Here is a 20,279-nt window from a genome sequence, read left to right as displayed (position 1 = left end):
CGTATGTTTGTTCTACACTTTGTTTTTAAAGTTAGGGTTAGAGCGTAAATGATGTTTGTAGGTTAAAAGGAATGGTTCAAACAAAAACCGTTCCAAAACCATTCGACTTTCTGTCTTATGCAAAACACAAAAGCAAACATTTAATGAATATTCTGATGCGTCTTTTTTTAATACAATGGCAGTTGATAGTGCCTCACTTTAAAGCTTAAAAAGTACCCAAAAGTATCATAAAAGTAGTGCAGCTCATGTGTCATATTCCAATATTTTGAAGGGGTACAGCAGGTTTTGGTGGGGAAACAATCCGAAATATAAGAGTCAATTACGTGTCTTTTTTTTTTTTATTATTAATGATTAAGTTGTGTACACTCTCATGTATTAAAAGGCAAGGAAAGTATTTTAATATCTTTTATTTGATGGTTGCACCACATGACATTTTGACAAGTCATTAAATATATTTTTGGTAGAAAATGCTGTAAGTGTTTTTGTTTTTTTAATATATGAAACCAAATTAGACACAAAGATTATATTTCTATGAACTTGGCACGTGTTTTAAACTATAGATTATTATAAGATCACCTCAGACAACCTTATTTGTCAATGATGTCATTTCTCAGTGAAAATCTCGATGTCCTTTGCATGTTCACAAGCACTAGAGGCGAATTTTGGTTTAAAGTCGTATACCTGAGTGCCAGATGTTTTTTGTCAGTGATGTAAAACATTGGCGTGCGATGCCAATTCGCCTGGAGACCTCGGGTTCACTGCTTCCTGTATTGTCTATCAGTGAGCCCAAGTAGTTGAAGGACTTGACAACCTCCACCTGGTTTCTGGCAATAGGCACAGATGACGGGCTGGTATTTGATGACACAGTTGTCTGGATCTTGGTTTTATTCCAGTTGACCTCCAGTCCCAGCTGGCTTGCCTCTTCATCCAGAATCCCCAAGGACAGAACAAGCACTTCCAGCATCCCTGCAAGGAGGGCAACATCAAGGGCAAAGTCCAGATCAGTAAATGTTTCATTGCCAAGTGTTACTCCTGCGTAACCACTATGGACAGTTCTTTCCATGATGTGATCCACTGGGAGGAGGAAGAGTTTGGGGGCAATCCTGCAGCTCTGCCTAACTCTGCTGTTGATGGGGAACCAGTCAGACAGCAGGCCGTCATTCCATACCGCACTCAACATGCCTGTGTGCAGTTTCCTCAACAAATCCATGAACTTTGAAGGAAGGCCAATGGAAAACATCAGTTTCCACAGAGCAGCCCGGTCCACTGAGTCGAAAGCTGCTTCAGGTCAATATATGCAATCCATAAATGCTGCTGAAATTCTCTCCTGGTCTGGGTCAGCAGATTCAGTGTAGAGTGTCCTGGTGTAAAGCCACTTTGCTCTATTTGTTGTCTGCTCAGTAGACGGTTCTTTGATAAGAGAAATTAGATGAAAATTCTCCCTGGCACCAAGAGAAGAATGATAGCAACAATAATTTTTGCACTCCCGGCATTTAACTTTGCCTTTGTAGAATGGGAGGATGATGCCTCTTTTCCAATCCTCAGGAATCTCCCCGCTAGTCCAATCCTTGGGGTAGGTCTGAGTCAGCCAGTCTATGCAGGAAGAACCACCTGCCTTCAGCATCTCCGTGGTGTTGCAACATATTCCGGGAGCTTTCCCATTCTTTGTTCATTTTATGGCAGCCATTACCTCCTCATGGGTAGGTGGATCACAATTGATGGTGTTTCCCAGCTCTACATCAGAGGTGTTCTGCATGATGTTAAAATCTACAGCCGATTTATCTAGCATGTTGAGTGGAGTGGGGCTGGAGGTGGCCTGTTAAGTAGGCCTTCAGGGTATTCCTTCCACCACTCCAACTTCTGTTTTTTGTCAATAAGGTGGTGACCATCACTGGTGTCTATTGGGCTTGATATATGAGGAATGGCAGAGTGTAGTCTTCGCATGTTGACGAAGTTGACCTGACTTGAGGTCACCTTCGGCTTCTGCAGCATTTTCATTGGCCCACAGTTGACGGTCCTGGTGAATGCGAGCCCTGCACTGCTTCTGTAGTAACTTGTGCTCTTCCTCCTTGTTCTGTAGTCTGGCCAGGTGTTTCTTCTCTATCAAGTTCCAGGTGAAATCACTGATCCATTCTTTTCTAGATCCAGGCTGTAGCCCCAAATTTTTGCTCGCAGCTTTGTTTATTGTTTTCTTGAATACTGTCCAATCAGAAGCTTCCTCCTCATCAAGGGCTATGTAACAATCTCCAATCCCAGCCACAAATGCTTGCTCAATGGCTGAATCTCCTAGTCTTCTGGTGTTATAGCAAGGATTCTCAAGAGCTCTCATCGGTTGGTGTTTTTAGCTTGACAGTGATCGTGGCTACCACAGCTCTATGGTCTGTCTCAGTTCAAGACTCCTATAAACTCTGCAGCTCTGAAAAATACTCCACTTGGTGTTTAAAAGGACATGGTCTATCTCCTTGGTGGTTACTCCATCATTGGAGAACCAGGTCAGACGATTACCATGAGCCGCCAATCCTGAGACCCGAGCCTGAGCAGAAGTTTAGAAGTCTCTCAATGTTGTTATTTGAGAAGCCGATTCCAAACAGGCCTACCACCTGCTCTTATCCACTTCTAGTTGTTCCTAAGACTGCGTTGAAATGGTCCTTGTCCATGTCTGTGGCCTCCTCTGTTGGTGTGTATGCGACCACCACATATAAGTCACCGAAGGTGGATTTGAACCTGACAACCAGGACTCAATCGCTGAGTGGCTTCCAAGCTATCAAGGATTTTGCAGACAGATGATCCATTATCATTGCCACTCCTCCTTGAGCGCATAGCACCTTCTTCAGGTCCCATCCAGATCATTAAGTTGTCACCAACTTTGGTCTTACCTATCCCTGGCCAATGGACATCCTGTAGACCCATGATGTTAATGTTGGCTTTTGATATTTCACATGACACTAAGCTGGATGCACCAGTTCCAAGCAGAGTCCTGACATTCCAGGTGCCAGTCCTCAATGGATGCTGGATGTTGTCCACTGTAACCCACTTGTCACCTCTGGCCGGTGGAGCAGAACCAGGGTGCACATTCCTTGCTAACCCACGTGATGAGCAATGCAATATGAGAAGATTTTTGGCACATGTCATGAAAAACACTTTGTCAGTATTCTTTTACGGGGACAGGTTGCCAGCCCAACACCCAACCCTCCTCCTTTTGCAACCGGGCTTGGGACCGGCTTTGGCAGGAGTTTATGTCCCACGCTTGTCTACACAAAAATCGGACTGCATGTCTTTTGGTCAGTGTGTGCTCAACCTACTTGTAAGCATTCTGTAACTGCTGCTCTGTGAGATGATGTACTGGTCCTATGAGGAACTGGGATCCAACTTTATGCAGAGAGATATGAGTGTGTCGGAAATCCTGAGAAGTGGTGCTCTCTGGTTGATGCAATATGATTTCACCCTGGAGTTCCCCAAACCCCGGGTGATCAGCTTGCTGCCAATTGAAGCGATTAACAGTGCAATTAGAAATCCTCTGACAAAAGTGAGCATTTGCAAAATGTTGTGAGGATTTACTTTATTGTGAAGTAATAAGAAATATAAGTCAGAAATATTCTTAGTGAAATAATTACATAATTTGGAACTTGAGTCAAAAATATTGTGTTTTGCATTACAAACAAAGAGCACACCAATCCATGTGGATCAGTTTTGGGGAAGCTACTTTGAAACTAGCTTCCTGAACTACAAGCTACTCATAACTTCACCCTTGGTTACTGTTCATGACAGGCCGACACCAAATTTGACCCCGGATACAGTAATCATATATTGAATTGATTTTTTATAATGGAAATGAATTTCAATAAATTCATGACATTAAACTTTTGCATTTCATCTGGAATTTGTGGTATTTAGACTTAATTAGATTTTTTTTTAAATATAAAATTATTTTAAAAAAATTATAAAATAAACACATTTTATATGAATTTCACTTCTATGAAATTAAAAAACATTTGTAATCTGACAAATTAAGAAAATATCAGATTGTGGATCATTTGCTTCCATCTGTTGAAAAATAATAAATACATAACATGTCATGAAATAGCATTTAAAGCCAGTAGGTGGCTATAGTGATCCAATCAACAATCAGATTATTTCCCCCAGCATTAATAACGCTCCCATAGACTCCGTCCGGGTGGGACCCAAAATGAATCGTTTAGAGCCTCTTGTTCACTGAACTCAATGGGACACGTATCTGCCTCAGACTGTATGGGCTGTGGTTTTATTGTTCATGGTTGTATGGTTCTAGGTTCTATAGGCTGTGCGTCCGATAAATCCGATGGACATAATCATGCAGATAACATCGACGGAACAAACATCGTGAAAGTGTTGTATGGTATTGCCCACTTATGTTACCTAAAACATTGGACGGAGACAATAACTGTCTGAATTATAGAGAGATTATACAGTATGCAATTTGATGAACATGTCACTGCAGATTTTTAAAGGGGTCATAATATGCCTTTTTTATTATTTTAATTGGTTCCTTGAGGTTCACTTATAATTTTAGTTTTTTGTACAAAAAACAGTCATATATTTGAAACGGTTTTGGTGCTGCTTCTCCTTTAAGACTTGATAGTACATGCCCACTGTTTTGATTGTCTGTCTGCTCTTGACTGACATGCTCTCTCCTTGCCCTTTCACTGCTCACCGCTACTGAGCGGGAATCCAGAAGTGATAAGGTAAAGTAGGCATTCAAGTGTTGTTGTGAAGGATCTCAAATGCAAATTTTTACCACAGTGTGATGTCACATCACAGTGTGGAGGAAGTAGAAAACGAGTCGTTTTGGCAGCTTGGTTTCAACAAATGCTCTTTTTGGAGTAAGGAGGAAGTTTTGAGTTCTGAAACTTATGGTATGTTTTTATAGCACAATGACCTCTTATATGTCAAAAGATCAAGGTGTCATGACACCTTTAATGAAATTTTAAGGGAAGCCATGCTTTTTCTTAAAGACACTGGCACTTACAAAATACACTGTGCACTCACCCATGTAGTGTATGAATTTTAAAGGTATAGTATTGTATTGTCCCAAATGGAACACTTTTGTTTTTACAACACAGAAGCATTCGCCATTTAACAACGGATGGAAGTGACGTTTCTTATGCATGCGATGTGTTGCCGCTAGCTTTAGCATATTAGCCAACCTCCGTTCAACACTTGTATCTCAAACAACATACATGTTCATACTAGGCATGTAACGATACACAAATTACACATTCGGTTATACATAAAACAGTGCCAGCAAATGTTTCGCTTAAACTCGACACAAATGTATTTTAAATCTTAAGTGACACAACATTGTCTGACATTGGCAACAAAAAGCAGAGCTACATAATAAAGTAACTTAACCAATAGCACTGCATTTATCAGCAGATTGTTATGAGAAAAACTCACCATTTTCATGTTTGTATTCACTCAATTTGTATTTATTTAGCACTTTTTTACAATAGATATTGTTTCAAAGCAAAAAATCCATTCAATGAAAATGGAGAGAAAAACCTCCAAAGGAACCTGATCTCTGGCTTTATGATATATATACATATAACAATATTATTTAGCGGGTTGAGCAAAAACCGATCAGCACACTTTTTTGCCATTTTCCCCCGAATTCATGTTGTTGTAAACACCTATCTGGTGTTCTTATCGACTTATCACATGTGCGCTTGTGTTGTGCTCATACCTGTTTACATTTCGATGTCAAAAGCAGAGAATAATAAGTCTCATAGAAGTTCCTTGAAGAGGTCAGAGCTGTTCTTTATCATGTATAAAGCACAGCTGTTGACCAATCAGCATATAGGACCGAAAATATCCATTTTATAATCAGTATTAAAGGTATACATATTCTGCTAAGATTTAGATCTATGTACTCTAGGATATTGTATATTGTCCTGAAACTATATGGCAAATGCATGGCAGTGAATTATTTCCAAAGCATTTTGTCAATGTAGTTGCTTTACACTAGCATTTGTTTCACTCTAGTCTTCCCATTGCATTTACATGCCTGTGACCAGCAGATGTCCTTATCGTGCGGCGTTTCGAGCGCTTTGAAATGGTGAGTCATTTTGCAAAGCAATTGGTTTAATTTATTTGAAGTTTCGGAAAGCTTCGTTTCCCTCATCACTATGAATTAGTGAATCATTTCTGTGAATTAGTTCATTTTCAGCATGAACCAACCGAACGAACTGACTCTTTAAAATGAACTGGAGTTCCCAGCGCAACCTACTGTATGAGAGAGAAGACAGTTTAGGTTAGCGTATTTGATTTCTCAAAGGGTGTAGATTTGGCTTGAACATTGGGGGGGGAGGTTGCAGCGTGAAGTATTTACCCATGTTTCTATTGATCATGTTATAATAATGGGGGGTTGCCTTTGCTTTGTTTTGATTACTCCGCAACACTGGTGCAGATTTACTTCACATGGTTTTGAACTGTGTTTAAATTGTAAAGGGGAACTTGTGTTAAGTTTAAAGAGGTTCAGAGGTCAAAACTGAGGTGGTCCTCACTTCATGCAGGTGGACAAATAGAATCATGGCTCGCAAATTTAAAAAAAAAAGGCGCTGAGAGAGAAATTAACCAGCTGAACAGGAATATCATGATGTTTTATCTTGATCTGTTACACATTTTTTACATTCAACAACATTCAGCACTGCCCTAATGAAGCTCTATTTACACTGTGATTCTTGTAATCATTACCCTGACATGACTTTGTGCAACTGGCAAGTGTTCTCTGTGTAAAACGTCAAGTTTGGCTTCCCCATTTGTGTTGCACAAGGCACTTATTTTTTCTTTTGCCTGCTTCTGAATGGATTTTTTTTTAAAGGTTTAAAAAAGGTCTCCCCAACATCATATATCCAACCACTAGCAAGCTGGAAAGCTATCTACCTGCTATCTACTTAAGAGTAGATTGCAAAAGCTGCCAGTTGATATATTTGCACACAGTAAGAAAAACAGACACACAGCAGTAAACGTACACATCGGCAGAGAGAACATAGAAGAATGTTTTTGGCTAGAAAGATGCACCACAGAACAATTTTCTGCCTAATGGTCAGTATAGTCTGTTCTACAGTGCTGGAAGAAAAGAGTGGTTGGACTGGGAAGCTTTTAGTGGTACCCATGGATGGAAGTCACTGGACGGGGGTGAAGGCTGTGGCAGAAGAGATGGGCCGTAGAGGCCACACTGTGATCGTGTTGATACCAGAGTTCAGCATGCGTTTGGGTCCGGGTAAACACTACATCACGAAAAAGTTTCCAGTCGCGTATGGGCAGGATTTGATCAACCAGATGATGGAAGAACATTCTCATGAGTTGACATCTGCAGCGGAGTCTCTCGTGGTGAATGTAATTTCAAAGTTTAACCATATGAGGAAGCTTTTTAAGTTTATGGACTCTACAACCAAAAGTCTCTTCAAGAATCAGGAGCTAATCGAATTTCTGAGAGAGCAAAAATTTGATGCCGTTTTGACGGATCCTGCGCTACCAACAGGTGCCATATTGGCGTATAATCTCTCTGTACCTGCAGTGTACATGTTAAGGGGAATGCCATGTGGTCTTGATTCTATGGCCACAGGCTGTCCAGATCCTCCTTCATATGTCCCGCGCTTCTTTACACGAAACTTGGACCGCATGACTTTTGGTCAACGTGTGCTCAACGTGCTTGTGAGCTTGCTGGAACCGCCGCTCTGCGAGATTCTGTACTGGTCCAATAAGGGAGTGATGTCTGACTTCCTGCAGAGAGATGTGAGTCTGATGGAGATCTTAAGAAGTGGAGCTCTCTGGTTGATGCGATATGATTTCACCTTGGAGTTCCCCAAACCCTTGATGCCCAACATGGTGCTGATTGGAGGGATTAACTGCGAAATAAGGAACCCCCTGAGGAAGGTGAGCATCAGCAAAATATTGTGAGGACTTTTCTTCATATTGAAGAAACAAGAGAAATAAAAGTAATAATTGTTTACACACTGAAAACCCTAATAAGTTCACTTTACTCATTTGATTGAGTAAACTCGTTCCCTCAGTTTAATTGAGTTATGGTTATATGATGCATAAGTCGCATGGACTGCTTTTATGATACTCTTAAGTTTTTTTTAAAGGAGTATTCTGGGTTCAATACAAGTTAAGCTCAATTGACACCATTTGTGACATAATGTTGATTACCACACAAATTGATTTCGACTTGTCCCTCCTTACCTTTAAAAAAAAGTAAAAATCTGGGTTACAGTGAGGCATTTACAATGAAAGTGAATGGGTCCAATCCGTAAACATTAAAATACTCACTGTTTTAAAAGTATACTGTATGTGTTAGCATGATTTTAGTGTGATAAAATTGCATACTAACTTTTTCCATGGTGACGTAACGCTGTAAACCCTAAAGCCAGTAGTGGTTGTATGGCGCCCTGGGCGAAACATCCCAAAGTTGTTGACCGGGTGTGGGTGCCACTGCCTAAAGTGAAGATTGAACTTTCCAGCTCAAATAATACATGAGTTTAAACAGAAGAATTAATGTAAGTGCTTTTATATAAATATATGTTTCACATTTCTGCTTTAAAACCCTCCAAAATGTGGCACCATTCACTTCTATCGAAGGCTAGACGTTTTGGGAATTTTTATTTGTAATAGGAACATTTCCTGAGGCAGTATTCACAAGCTGGTCATAACTGATTACAGAGAAATCAAACTAAAAACACAAAAGTATCTACACAGGAAAAGCAGCAAAAAAAGTAAAAGTAGACCGTAAAGTAGGCCATGTCTGTGTTGTAAACACATTTCAATGACATTGCACTATTTAGTAGTAGGCTATGTGTTAAATCCAGATTGCCTGAGTAGGTGATAAGTCATGATATGGAGTTACTGTATTTCATGGCTTTTTCGAGACAAATGCATAAATATTGAACTAAAGCTGCATGATCCTCAGACGATCCATAGATGGATAACCTTCACAGATGGACTATTTAGCTTATTAGAATAAGTATATTTAGCAGTATAATTTCAACACTACTATCACATGTGTCATCTTCCAATTTTATTCAAAAATGTTACGGCAGGGGTCGCTGTTCTCTCGGACCTACTTGAAGTCCCAGCCCTGAAGATAAACATCAGCTCAGCCCAGTTGTTCAGCTGGGTGGGAATGCTTAAAATGGAGACATATTTTCTAGGAACTGGCATGTGACTGTGACTGGGTCACCGGCTCTTACTGGGTTGAACTTTGGCACTAGTTTAGTAGTGCTTGGCATTTGTGTTTGTCTGCTCGTGCGAGTCTGGTTTAGTGGAATCAGAAAGTGCTGGCATTAAGTGTTTGAAATAATCATGAACATGGTCATATTAGAACAGAATATCTTACGGAGTCATTTTGGAAAAACAATTTCATGCAACTCAAACTGCAGTTAAAGAGGTTTGCAGCAATTGATCTAATAGAACATAGTAAAATATGTTAAATTTGATTTATTTCAGTACAGAGTTAATGAGCGAGTTGAGAACATTTGCAATATTTACTCAATGAGTGAGTGAACGTGCACAGCTATTTGCTAATAACTATTACAAATCAGTTTATTAAAAAAATGACAATGTAAGAAACCTGCGCTGCATTTATATGAGTCGTCAAAACGTAAAAGGTCATGCACTCAACACTTGCACACATTGGATAAACCGATAAGAACACCGGTAAAGATGTCTACATGGAACGCAAAATTAGTGTATTGGGCAAAAATGTACCTATGCCAATAAGTTTTTTGCTTAAATGGTTTTCGTTTATCGGGGTATGGTCACTAACGGTTTAAGCCGTATACACGACCTTACACATTGGCGGCTTATTAAAGGAATATTCCGGGTTCAATGCAAGTTAAGCTCAATCGACAGCATTTGTGGCATAATGTTGATCACCACAAATAAATTTCGACTCGTTCCTCCTTTTCTTTAAAAAAAAAAAAAAGAAGCAAAAAAAAGAAGCAAAAATCAAGTTTACAGTGAGTCACTTAATATGGAAGTGAATGGGGCCAATTTTTTGGAGGGTTTAAAGGCAGAAATGTGAAGCTTATAATTGTGTTGAAGTACTTAAATTAATAAACTTGTGTATTATTTGAGCTGTACAGTTGTTTAAATCATCGATTTTTACAGTCATTTTAGGATTACGGTGTTATGTTGTCATGTGGAAAATAAAAGCTGATTATTGATGGTTTAAACAGTAGAAAACCAATCCATAGATCAACATGGTCAACTTCAGGGAACAATAAAAAGTCCACCGCTAATGTCTGTCTTTTTCCCCTTTATGATCTAAATGCTATGTGGATATCCAATTGCTGTGGAATGCTGTCTAGAAAGCATGTGGGGTCTTTTGTGGGTCATGTTATCTCTTCAACACAGTGAGATGGGAAGGAAAGGAGTGGTGAGCTTCTCACGCAAGTTGGGTTCTAGGGGAAGGGGGAGGTGCTGGTGGGAGTCGCCGGTTTCTGCTGATTTGACAGCTTCATATGGTTGTTATACTGTTTGAGCAAATACAGCTGATTGTAGACTGGTCTTTTATCCCTCAGGTGACAGATTAATCGCTCAATTCATAATTATTCACTACCCGTGCGTGCAAACAAGGGATTCCAGCTTTTAATTTTGTAGTTTAAAGGCTTTAGTTTCTTAACCACAAGGATTAAACAATGTTGGCATCAGTCTAATGTAATGTGAATTTCAACTATCAAAAATATCCGTAATTTTTACAGGAAAAAAAAATGTTACAGTAAAAGAAAAAAAAAGTTAATTGGTTTACAGGTAGTACAGATACGATATATATATTTAACAAGACAATACTTAATACTTATAACTTATAAGATAATACTAAAAATGTTTTAAAATAAATTAGATGTAAAAAAAAAAACCAATGATTTTACTGTATAAATAACAGTAAAAATCAGGCATTCCCAGAAGTCCCTGTGTTATTCATCATGTTAATTATATAAACTGTATTAAACTGTAAAACATAATGGCACCTAAATGACGTCCTGTAATGCCTGAAACATGGTCACTGTATTTTTTACGGTGCATTTTTGGCAACCACAGCTCACAGTATTTTACCGTACATTTAATTTAAAAACATGTACTGTGTTGTTTTTTATTAGCATGTCAATATAATGCTGTTGATTTAGAATGTTCTCTTTTCTTGTGAGAATTCATGTAAATGCATGTTTGAAGTTATTTAATAGTGTTGTGTAACACCACTAGCCACGCAAAGGTCTTTTCCTTTCAGGAAATGTTTTCCTTGAGACTGCTGTACAGCAACAGATGAAGATTTGAACTATTAACATCTGCAAACCACAACGCAGACAACTCCTGTTCCTCCCTCTCCTTCTTGTTCTTTTTTCTACTGTCTTGTTTCTCAGTCACACATGAGAGATTCTACACAGCCCCCTTTCCTGGAGGAGGAGTTTTCCTCTCCTTTTCTTTCAGTGCTTGTGTTTGGTCTTAGGCAGACCCAATTATGCTAAAGGAGGGCTGGATGTGGGGGCTGGGTTCAGGGCTGCTGCTGCTCTGGCTGGGTGCCTCGCTGAGGCCTGCGCAGGGTGGCCGAGTGCTGGTCATGCCTGTGGAAGGCAGCCACTGGCTCAGCATGAAGGTGCTGGCGACCGAACTGGCCCAGAGAGGCCATGACATCCTGGTCCTGGTGCCCGAGACCAACATCTTGATCCAGAGTTCCGAACTCTTCCGCACAGAGACCTTCCCGGTGCGGATCTCCAAGGAGGAGCTGTCCACCAGCTTGAGGGGATTTCAGCAGGGGGTATTCAAGCGTAGCCCTGCACTGATGGACATCTATGTCCAAGTGGGAAGACTGCTGAACTTCACGGGGATGCAGGTGCGAGGATGTGAGTCGCTGCTTTATAACAAACCTTTGATGGAAAAACTGAAGGAGGAGAACTTTGAGTTGGTGCTCACTGACCCATTCCTGCCATGTGGGCCTATTATCGCTTCTGCTCTTGGTCTCCCTGCCGTCTACTTCCTGCGTGGCTTGCCTTGCGGCATTGACATGTTGGCAACGCAGTGTCCATTTCCCCCATCCTATGTACCCCGGTTTAATTCCGGCAGCTCTGACAAAATGACCTTTGTTGAGCGCACCCAGAATTTCATCATGAGTGGCATAGAGTTGGCACTGTGTCGGATAATGTACGCCAGTTTTGACGAACTTGCCTCAAGATACCTGGATGCAGATGTGACGTACCGGGAGCTCATCGGCCACGGAGCTATCTGGTTGTTTAGATATGATTTCACATTTGAATACCCCAGGCCTATCATGCCAAACATGGTCTTAATCGGAGGCATCAACTGTGAGAGGAGCTCAGAACTTACTGCAGTAAGTCAACAGAGGCACCTTTGGTTCTGTCCTTTAGGTTGGTCAGGATATGTGAAAGTTAGAGTTAGGTTTGGGTTATCTCAATTATAAACATGTTCAGTAACGAACAACTCCTTGTCCTTGTGTGAAGGGGAGGGGTCCTCCTTGGTTTCTTCATCAACTGGGTGGGGTCACACGGAAAGTCTAGGGACCTTAGACCTGGCCATGATTTATAACCTTTGGTTGGGGTCATTGTCGTTCTGAAAATATGGGTTACCTTTTTTAGCCTTGACATTGGTTCTTTGTCCTAACATGCATTATATTTATCCATGATGGTAATCTGACTCTCATCTCCAGGGCATTGATGGTTACCTAAGGCAACATGGTGCGCTCACTGTATTCTTTGCCACGCAACACCCTCCCTGAGCTCTGATCTCTCAGGGTTCTTTTACAGGCAAAATAATCTGTCTAGAGATCAGAAACATTGTGCACTGTGTGAACAAAGGTTGGGGTTCAGAAATGGGATATGCTTTAGATTACCTAATGCAAAATCTGAAACATGACTTTTTTTCCTCAATGAAGTCGTCATTTTTCTTTGTATAGCGCTTTTCACAACATACATCATTTCAAAGCAGCTTTACAGAAAATTCTGCTTCAACAGAAAAAGCTGTAACATAGTAATGTCTTTGAGTCATAATAGGGCGGTTAAAAAAAAAAGACATGATTGTAAATTGTGCCTTAAAATATATAATAGAAATAATGATATTTATATTTAGACCCCCTGTGAGCAAGCTGAAGGTGACTGTGGCAAGGAACACAAAACTCAATAAGATGTTGGTAAAGGAATAAAATAATCTTGGGAGAAACCAGACTCACTGTGGGGGCTAGTTCCCCTCTGGCGAAACAGCATGAATATAATGCCAATATTAGTTATTTATGTGTAGTACAAGTCAAGATTTAAAATTAGTAAACTAAGTGAGTGTTTGGGGCCAATGTTTAAACAAAAAGATATTGTATTTACTGTAAGATTAATGAGTAAAGTCTTAGAATTTACGTTCTTAATTAACTGCGGAAGTGCAAACAGGTCCATTGTATATTGTTATTTGGCTGATGAATTCTGCAATTAATTTGTTATCTACAGTACGTATTCCATTTTAATGGGGTGTAGTCCATCCGTTGACCAAGGTGATGCAGGCAGAGGTCAGTAAAGTGCACTGCAGTTCGACTGTAAGATTGTGGCAGATTCATTTCCAGTTCAGTTCATTTAAGTCCATGTTTCAGGAAGTGTCCAGTGAAGTATGTCTGACGGTTGGTGCTGGCATCAGTTCATCCTCTGTGGAGTCCATCGTAGTAGACTAAAGTGATATCTGGCTGACACAGGCTCTAGTAGTCATCATCGATCAGCAACACGTAGTTCAATGAAAATAAACCCAAGTGCCTCCAAACTAATTGTGGTTTTACCCACTGAAGAAAAAAATAACAGTATTGACACTGAACCAGTTTTCCGGTGACTTTTGAGGCATTTGTCAAAGATGCCTATTCTATTTATCTAGTCTGAAAGCATTTGGTTGCATCATTTTGGAGATGCTGAAACTGAATTGGAGTGCAATACCAAGCCTTTCTTGGCTTGAGCATGAGGACTAATGACATAGAGTGCTAAAACAGAGGAGGGGTGACCTCAGCCAATCGTAGGAAAGACAAGATGTAATGCTTATGCAATAGCGATAAGAACCTAACTGAAACTTTATGGGCAATTTCATCTAGAGAAAATCTAAATATTCATAGATAGTTAGCATAACTACCTTTTTCCATAAAAAAAATGCTCTTGCATTGTTTTCGTTTTATTAAATACCATCTATCAAAACATGTATTTGCTATTCTTTCTTCAAGTTTACAACATGGGTTATACATGGTGCAGATTTTTTTATTTTGGCTTTTTCTTTTGCTTATTGTCTGTATTGTACAGGAAGTTGAAGACTTTGTGGAGGGCTCTGGAGAGCATGGTATTGTGGTGTTCAGTCTGGGTTCTCTGGTCTCCTCCATGCCAAAAGAGAAAGCTGCTATCTTCTTCAAGGCCTTCGGTATGATTCCACAGAGGGTAAGATAATTTAAGATTCCCTACATTTTAATACCAAAATGGTTATATCGACCAACTCTAGAAACTAAATACTTGGGGAAAGGGGTCTTGGCAGTAAAGCAAAGTGTCTTGAAATAGTTATTTGTGGGGAACTTCACTGTCAAACAAAAAGCATGGAAGTAGCAAATCACAAAAATAATAATGCATAGAAATGGTGCATGCACTAATATGCCTAAGCTTTTAGAGGAACACCTCCTGTACAAAGGATGTGGTGTGTGTCCTGAGCCCATTTTGTTCATTATCCCAGACATTCACTCATCTCTCAGTCAAGGATTTTTGGACATATGTGCCCACTTTGGCCAGTTGTTTGCCCAGTATGCAAAAGTGTAAAGCTAAGTGGAAGCTGCACGCAGAGCTTTAGCTATATCCTTAATGGAAGCCAGATGTTCTTCTGTACTGCCTCCAAAGTTATCATACGTGCTGAAGGGCAGTTTTGCAACACTGCTGGAGTGGATAGTGTTTCAGTAAAACCAAACAAGAGTCACTTTTCAATGTCACTTTTTTCCTTATAAAGAATGATGTATTAACTTTAAAAGTGCATGAGAATACCCACATTTTCTAATATTGTTACAATAGAAGGGTACTTCTGGGTAGGGCTGATCCCTGAACTGGAGGGATGCTGAATTCCCCCTATAACCATTGCATAATACCAACTTCAGGTACAATGAAGTGCACTGTAAGTTGCTTTGGAATTTTTTTTTTTTTTTTTTTGCTAAATTAAGTTTTTTTTTTTTTTCCTAGGTTTTGTGGCGGTATACGGGTGAGATGCCTCAGAATGTCCCTGAAAATGTTAAATTGATGAAGTGGCTTCCACAGAATGACTTGCTCGGTGAGTTTTACGGGTTTGGCGTTTAGACGCTACATTTCGACAGCCATTGTTCAGCAGGGTGAGGGGCAAGTTCATTTTTATGAAGCTCTACAATGATTAATATCAGCCTAAGATCAATTTCAGATAAGCCTGCCCCTAAACTGCACATAAAGTCAAATTAATTGTGGTTGGTTGCTTTACACATCAGATGGTCTCTTCTTGTCTAAGTGGGTTTTGCTCAGAATAAGCAGCAAATTGGACTTTATGGCGATAGTTGAAAGTCTGGCCATGTAATACTGCAGTGATTAAAGGAATTTTCCGGGTTCAATACAAGTTAAGTTCAGTCAACAGCATTTGTGGCATAAAGTTGATTACAACAAAAATTAATTTTGACTCATCCCTCCTTTTCTTTAAAAGAAGCAAAAATCGAGGTTACAGTGATGCACTTACAATGGAAGTGAATGGGCTCCATTTTCGGAGTGTTTAAAGGCAGAAAAGTGAAGCTTATGGGTTTATAAAAGCACTTACATTAATTCTTCTGTTATTATTTGAGCTGTAAAGTTGTTTAAATCAGCGTTTTCATGGTTGTTTTAGAGTTTTAGGGTCTACAGTGTTTTGGCCCTAACGTGATTATTAAACTTTAAAAGGCTACGATTTAATTTAATAAATGTATAGTCTGTGTGCACTACAGACTTCAAAGTGAAAAGCACGCTGGGAACTCGAGTTTCAGTCATCAGTGAATACCAGACATTTATGACAAACGATCGCTGATATGTTATCATATTGCATAAAAGTGCATATTTTATTTCCCTTATATGTTTGAATGAGCTAGAAGCAGCGAAGCACAGACGGTAGGTCATTGATGACTGGCATTCAGAAAAAAGTGGGTCTCAGTGGGCAAATGGTTGAGAAACGTTGTTTTAACATTTACGGATTGGCCCCATTTACTTCCATTGTAAGTGCCTCACTGTAACCCCGAAAAGGAGGGACGAGTCGAAATGAATTTTTGTGGTAATCACGATTAAGCCACAAATGCTTTCGATTGAGCTTAACTTGTACCTTGCCCATTCTATGCAACATTTAATTGGCTAATTTAAAACATTGCATATGTACACTGCTGAAATTGTACTGCTTACAGGGAAAGGTAGGGCCTGTTTTATTAATCAGTAGAGCAAACCTCATCGCAGATGTGCAGAATTTAAGAATTTCATATAATTACATATTTAAAACCATATACTTTGCCTATTTTGTTTGTAATCAAGCAATAGATTTATTCATTTAGAAAAGTGTCTGATGGATGTCACAGTCATAATCCTGAGGAAAGAGGAATTGCCATGTCCTAAGAAACATTCCTTTAAGTGAGGACCAGTGTGAGAGAATGAAATATTATTGTGAAATCCAGCGATTAAGCACTTGTCATCCCTTTGAGGAGCTAGTTAAAGACCAGGCAACCACACATTCCAGTGACCACATCAAGGATCATTAAACTGAGAACACAGAAGTAGTTTTTGTTAAACAAACTGTGTAAAGTCTCATTTGTCTGGCATGTCAGGTATGATTGCAATGAATGGGGTGCAGAACTCATTCAGACCCCTGATGTCCGCTAATCCTATTAACTGCGGTTGAATCAGCTCAATCTAGTGAGCTTTACAAAGTACTGTAGAATGCTTGAACATGCATTACATGCATCCTGTATGCATTAAATACCTGTATGTGACTTTAGTGGTTGTCACTTATGAAAGGTCACCCTAAAGCCCGGGCCTTCATCACTCATGGTGGAACGCATGGAATCTATGAGGGGATCTGTCATGGCGTTCCCATGGTTATGCTTCCGCTCTTTGGCGACCAAGGTGACAACGTGCACCGTGTAGCAACTCGAGGGGTGGGAGTGGTCCTCAGCATCCATGACATCACAGCTGAAGAACTGGTCGACGCTCTCAACACAGTTATTAACGAGAGCAGGTAAGAGTTTGACGAGAATGCCTGACACTTACAACTTTATTATACTTATCTTTTATAAGGGGGGGTTTGTCTGCCCTCTTTTATACACCTCATCTCACCTCCATCTCTCTCACTGTATTCTGAAGCTATAAGGAAAGAATGGAGAAGCTTTCTGCCATACACAATGACCGTCCCATGCAGCCTCTGGAACTTGCAGTCTATTGGACAGAGTTTGTTATGAGACACAAGGGAGCGGACCACCTGAGACCTGCTGCCCATGACCTAAACTGGTTTCAGTACCACAGTCTGGATGTGATTGGCTTCCTGCTTTGTGTTGTAATGATTGTAACTCTGGCAATGTTGAAATGCTGTGCACTGTGCTGGAGAAGGTGCTGTCAAAAATCGCAGAAGAGGAAGGCGGACTGACCGCATAGAGAGAGAAGTTGCGTAGGTTTCAAAAGTTTCCAAGTCTCAACGAACATTTTCTTTGTCTACTGTGTCTTCATTTCAGATTTACAATGCCATAGTCATGATAAGCAACCTGACACTGAACCAGAAACATACTATATGCAAGTACGTAAATGCACGCGCTCCTAGCTATGTAAGCTCAACATATTGTGTCATACCGCGAGGACGTATTGCATACTCAATGTTGCCACAAGGGGTGCTATAGTGGACATTAGTGTGAACTGTTTTCTTTTCCAAGTCAGCGACTGTCATTGCGGAGCAACATTTAAAGTCAATATATTTATAGCAACTTTTATTTCATAGGCTAGGTAACTCAATCGCTCCCCTTGAGTACTGAGGTTTGTTACCGCCACTGTAACGCAAGAACACACGTTAAGCGTATTCAACTGGACCGCGCATTGGCAATGTGTTGGGTAAGCCCTCGCATTTGCATACTTGTACTTTTTTAAAGTATGTTTCTGGCCTAAAGCTGTATAATAACTTGTACTGAACCTGGAATATTCCTTTAAGTGTTGTATAACAGGCACAATGATGCTGCATAATAATGTTGAAGGTGCTTTTTTATTACCAATTGTTTTTTGTTTTTTGATTACTAAAGCCAATAGCCCACTATTTGGGTGTTCTTATTCAAATCCAGCTGGTGATTTTCAAATAATCATAGAGTTTCAGTCTATAGATTTATTTTCAATAACAGCAGCATTCATTAAGAGATATTTTCTCTTTTTTAAAAGGATTTTCTTCAGACATCTTCTATGTTAATTATCCTCCCAATGCATAATAAGCTATGAAGTTATGATAAACGTTGATTGGTGGTTATTTAATTAATTAATTATGTTAGTTGTGCACTTCTAGCCTGTAACAGATGTTATAAATTGACTCTCTGTAACTGGATCAATTAATAAAAATAGTACAACGTGAACACAGCAATGTGTTTTGTGTATAAAATGCAGAGATATGAACATTTTTGAACAAGTTTAGTGGCTGAATTGTGGAGAATACTTATTCCGGGATTCCGTATATAAAATCCAAATATAAGTAACTGTATTCCACTACAGTTCAATTTAAATCATTGGTAATTAGAATACAGTTACATTCAAAAAGTATTTTGATTACTGAAGAGATTACGTTGCATTTTATTGTCATTTGTTTCATTTAATATTTAGTCCTTTCAGATGGAAAACATTTATCCATATAAATGATGCAATCCAAAGTGCATTTGAACAGTGGTGAAACACTTTCTTATGATGTGTTACATTCATACGAGCAGACAGAGAAGTAAGATATAGAAATACACCTGTTGCAAATTGTCATGTGAACTGTTAGCTTTGTGCTAACCCTTAAAAAAAATGTAGAGTGCTGGCAAACTTGCCACTCACTATTTTCACATGCAAATGAGCTTGTGATTCGCCAGAAGTTTGCAGCTCTTCACCGATAGTGGTAGACCTGCAGCAAACCTTTGGCAACATTGCACAATTTCCTGCAAGTTTGCTGCAAAGCTCGTTTGCATGTGAAAATAATGAGTGGCAAATTCTCAAAAATCTCAATTTTTGTAAGGGAAGCTAAAATGCTATTTTTAGCCATTTTACATGCACCTGTTACCAGAAACGATCTTATTTTTTATCAAGAAAATCTACGTTAGATCATATTTCTCTCTCTCTCTCTCTCTGGTCAGACCTTTTATATTAGGGCAAAAATCTTATTCTTGATAAGAATTTTTTTAATTGTTTTTCTGTAAAATATCTTAAAATCCTTAAAACAAGATCAATTTGTTTTAGAAGCAACACTACATAAGATATTTGGTATTTTTTTCTGGGAATATATTTTTAACGTGTATTTTGTCTGACTGTACTGGCATTTTTAATAGTCAAAACAAGTGAAAAAAATTTACCAGTGCTGAAGAAGTAATCCAAAGTATTAAGATTACGTTACTGACCTTGAGTAATCTATGGGGGGCATGTTCCCCTCAATGTATATTGTGGTTACAGCCCTGTACAGAATACAAAAATAAAGTAACTGTATTCAGCCCCCCATTACATTTTTAGAAGAATTTCTCAGATCTTTTGGTCCATACAATGCAAGTGAATGGGTGCCAATTCTTTTAAGCTCCACAAATCACACAAACCAGCATAAAAGTAATCCATACGACTCCAGTGGTTAAATCAGTGTCTTCAGAAGTGATATGATAGGTGTGGGTAAGAAACAGATCCGTATTTGAGTCAATTTTTACTGTAAATTCACCTCCCTGCTCAATCTCCACTTTAACTTTCACATTCTTCTTCTTGTGTTTTTGGTGATTCACATTCTTCATGCATACACCCCCTACTGGACAGGGAGAATAATTTCTACCAAAAATTGACAAATATTGATCTGTTTCTCACCCACACCTATCATATAACTTCTGAAGATATGGATTAAAACATTGAAGTCTAATTGCTTACTTTTATTTTGCCTTTATGTACTTTTTGGAGCTTCAAAGTTTTGGCACCCATTCACTTGCATTGTATGGACCTACAGAGCTGAGATATTCTTCTAAAAATATTAATTTGTGTTCTGCAGAAGAAAGAAAGTCACACTCATCTGGGATG

At 39.3% G+C, this 20,279-nt stretch overlaps 2 protein-coding genes across 3 annotated transcripts in view; both read left to right on the top strand.

The window, feature by feature from the left end:
• Positions 1–18,617, top strand: part of LOC127426200 (UDP-glucuronosyltransferase-like) — a 19,806-nt gene extending 1,189 nt beyond the window's left edge. Inside the window, exons 1-5 of one of the 2 annotated variants that reach the window (XM_051672849.1) lie at positions 11,462–12,361; positions 14,307–14,438; positions 15,219–15,306; positions 17,028–17,247; positions 17,373–18,617. In XM_051672849.1, the coding sequence (XP_051528809.1) occupies positions 11,495–12,361; positions 14,307–14,438; positions 15,219–15,306; positions 17,028–17,247; positions 17,373–17,652 (1,587 nt within the window). In that variant the 5' untranslated portion in view covers positions 11,462–11,494 and the 3' untranslated portion in view covers positions 17,653–18,617. Of the gene's footprint in view, positions 1–11,461; positions 12,362–14,306; positions 14,439–15,218; positions 15,307–17,027; positions 17,248–17,372 lie in introns of those variants that run through there. The other variant, XM_051672848.1, reaches the window with a different exon arrangement.
• LOC127426220 (UDP-glucuronosyltransferase 1-6-like) lies at positions 6,952–7,938 on the top strand. The gene has a single exon (XM_051672887.1). The coding sequence runs from the start codon at positions 7,033–7,035 to the stop codon at positions 7,936–7,938; it is 906 nt and encodes a 301-aa protein (XP_051528847.1). The 5' UTR covers positions 6,952–7,032.
• Positions 18,618–20,279: the final 1,662 nt, after the last annotated feature.

Source organism: Myxocyprinus asiaticus, chromosome 35, assembly GCF_019703515.2.
Source record: "Myxocyprinus asiaticus isolate MX2 ecotype Aquarium Trade chromosome 35, UBuf_Myxa_2, whole genome shotgun sequence".
NCBI classification, from domain to species: Eukaryota; Metazoa; Chordata; class Actinopteri; order Cypriniformes; family Catostomidae; genus Myxocyprinus; species Myxocyprinus asiaticus.
Note: the sequence above shows the minus strand (reverse complement) of the source record. Positions and strands in the feature narration are given on the sequence as shown.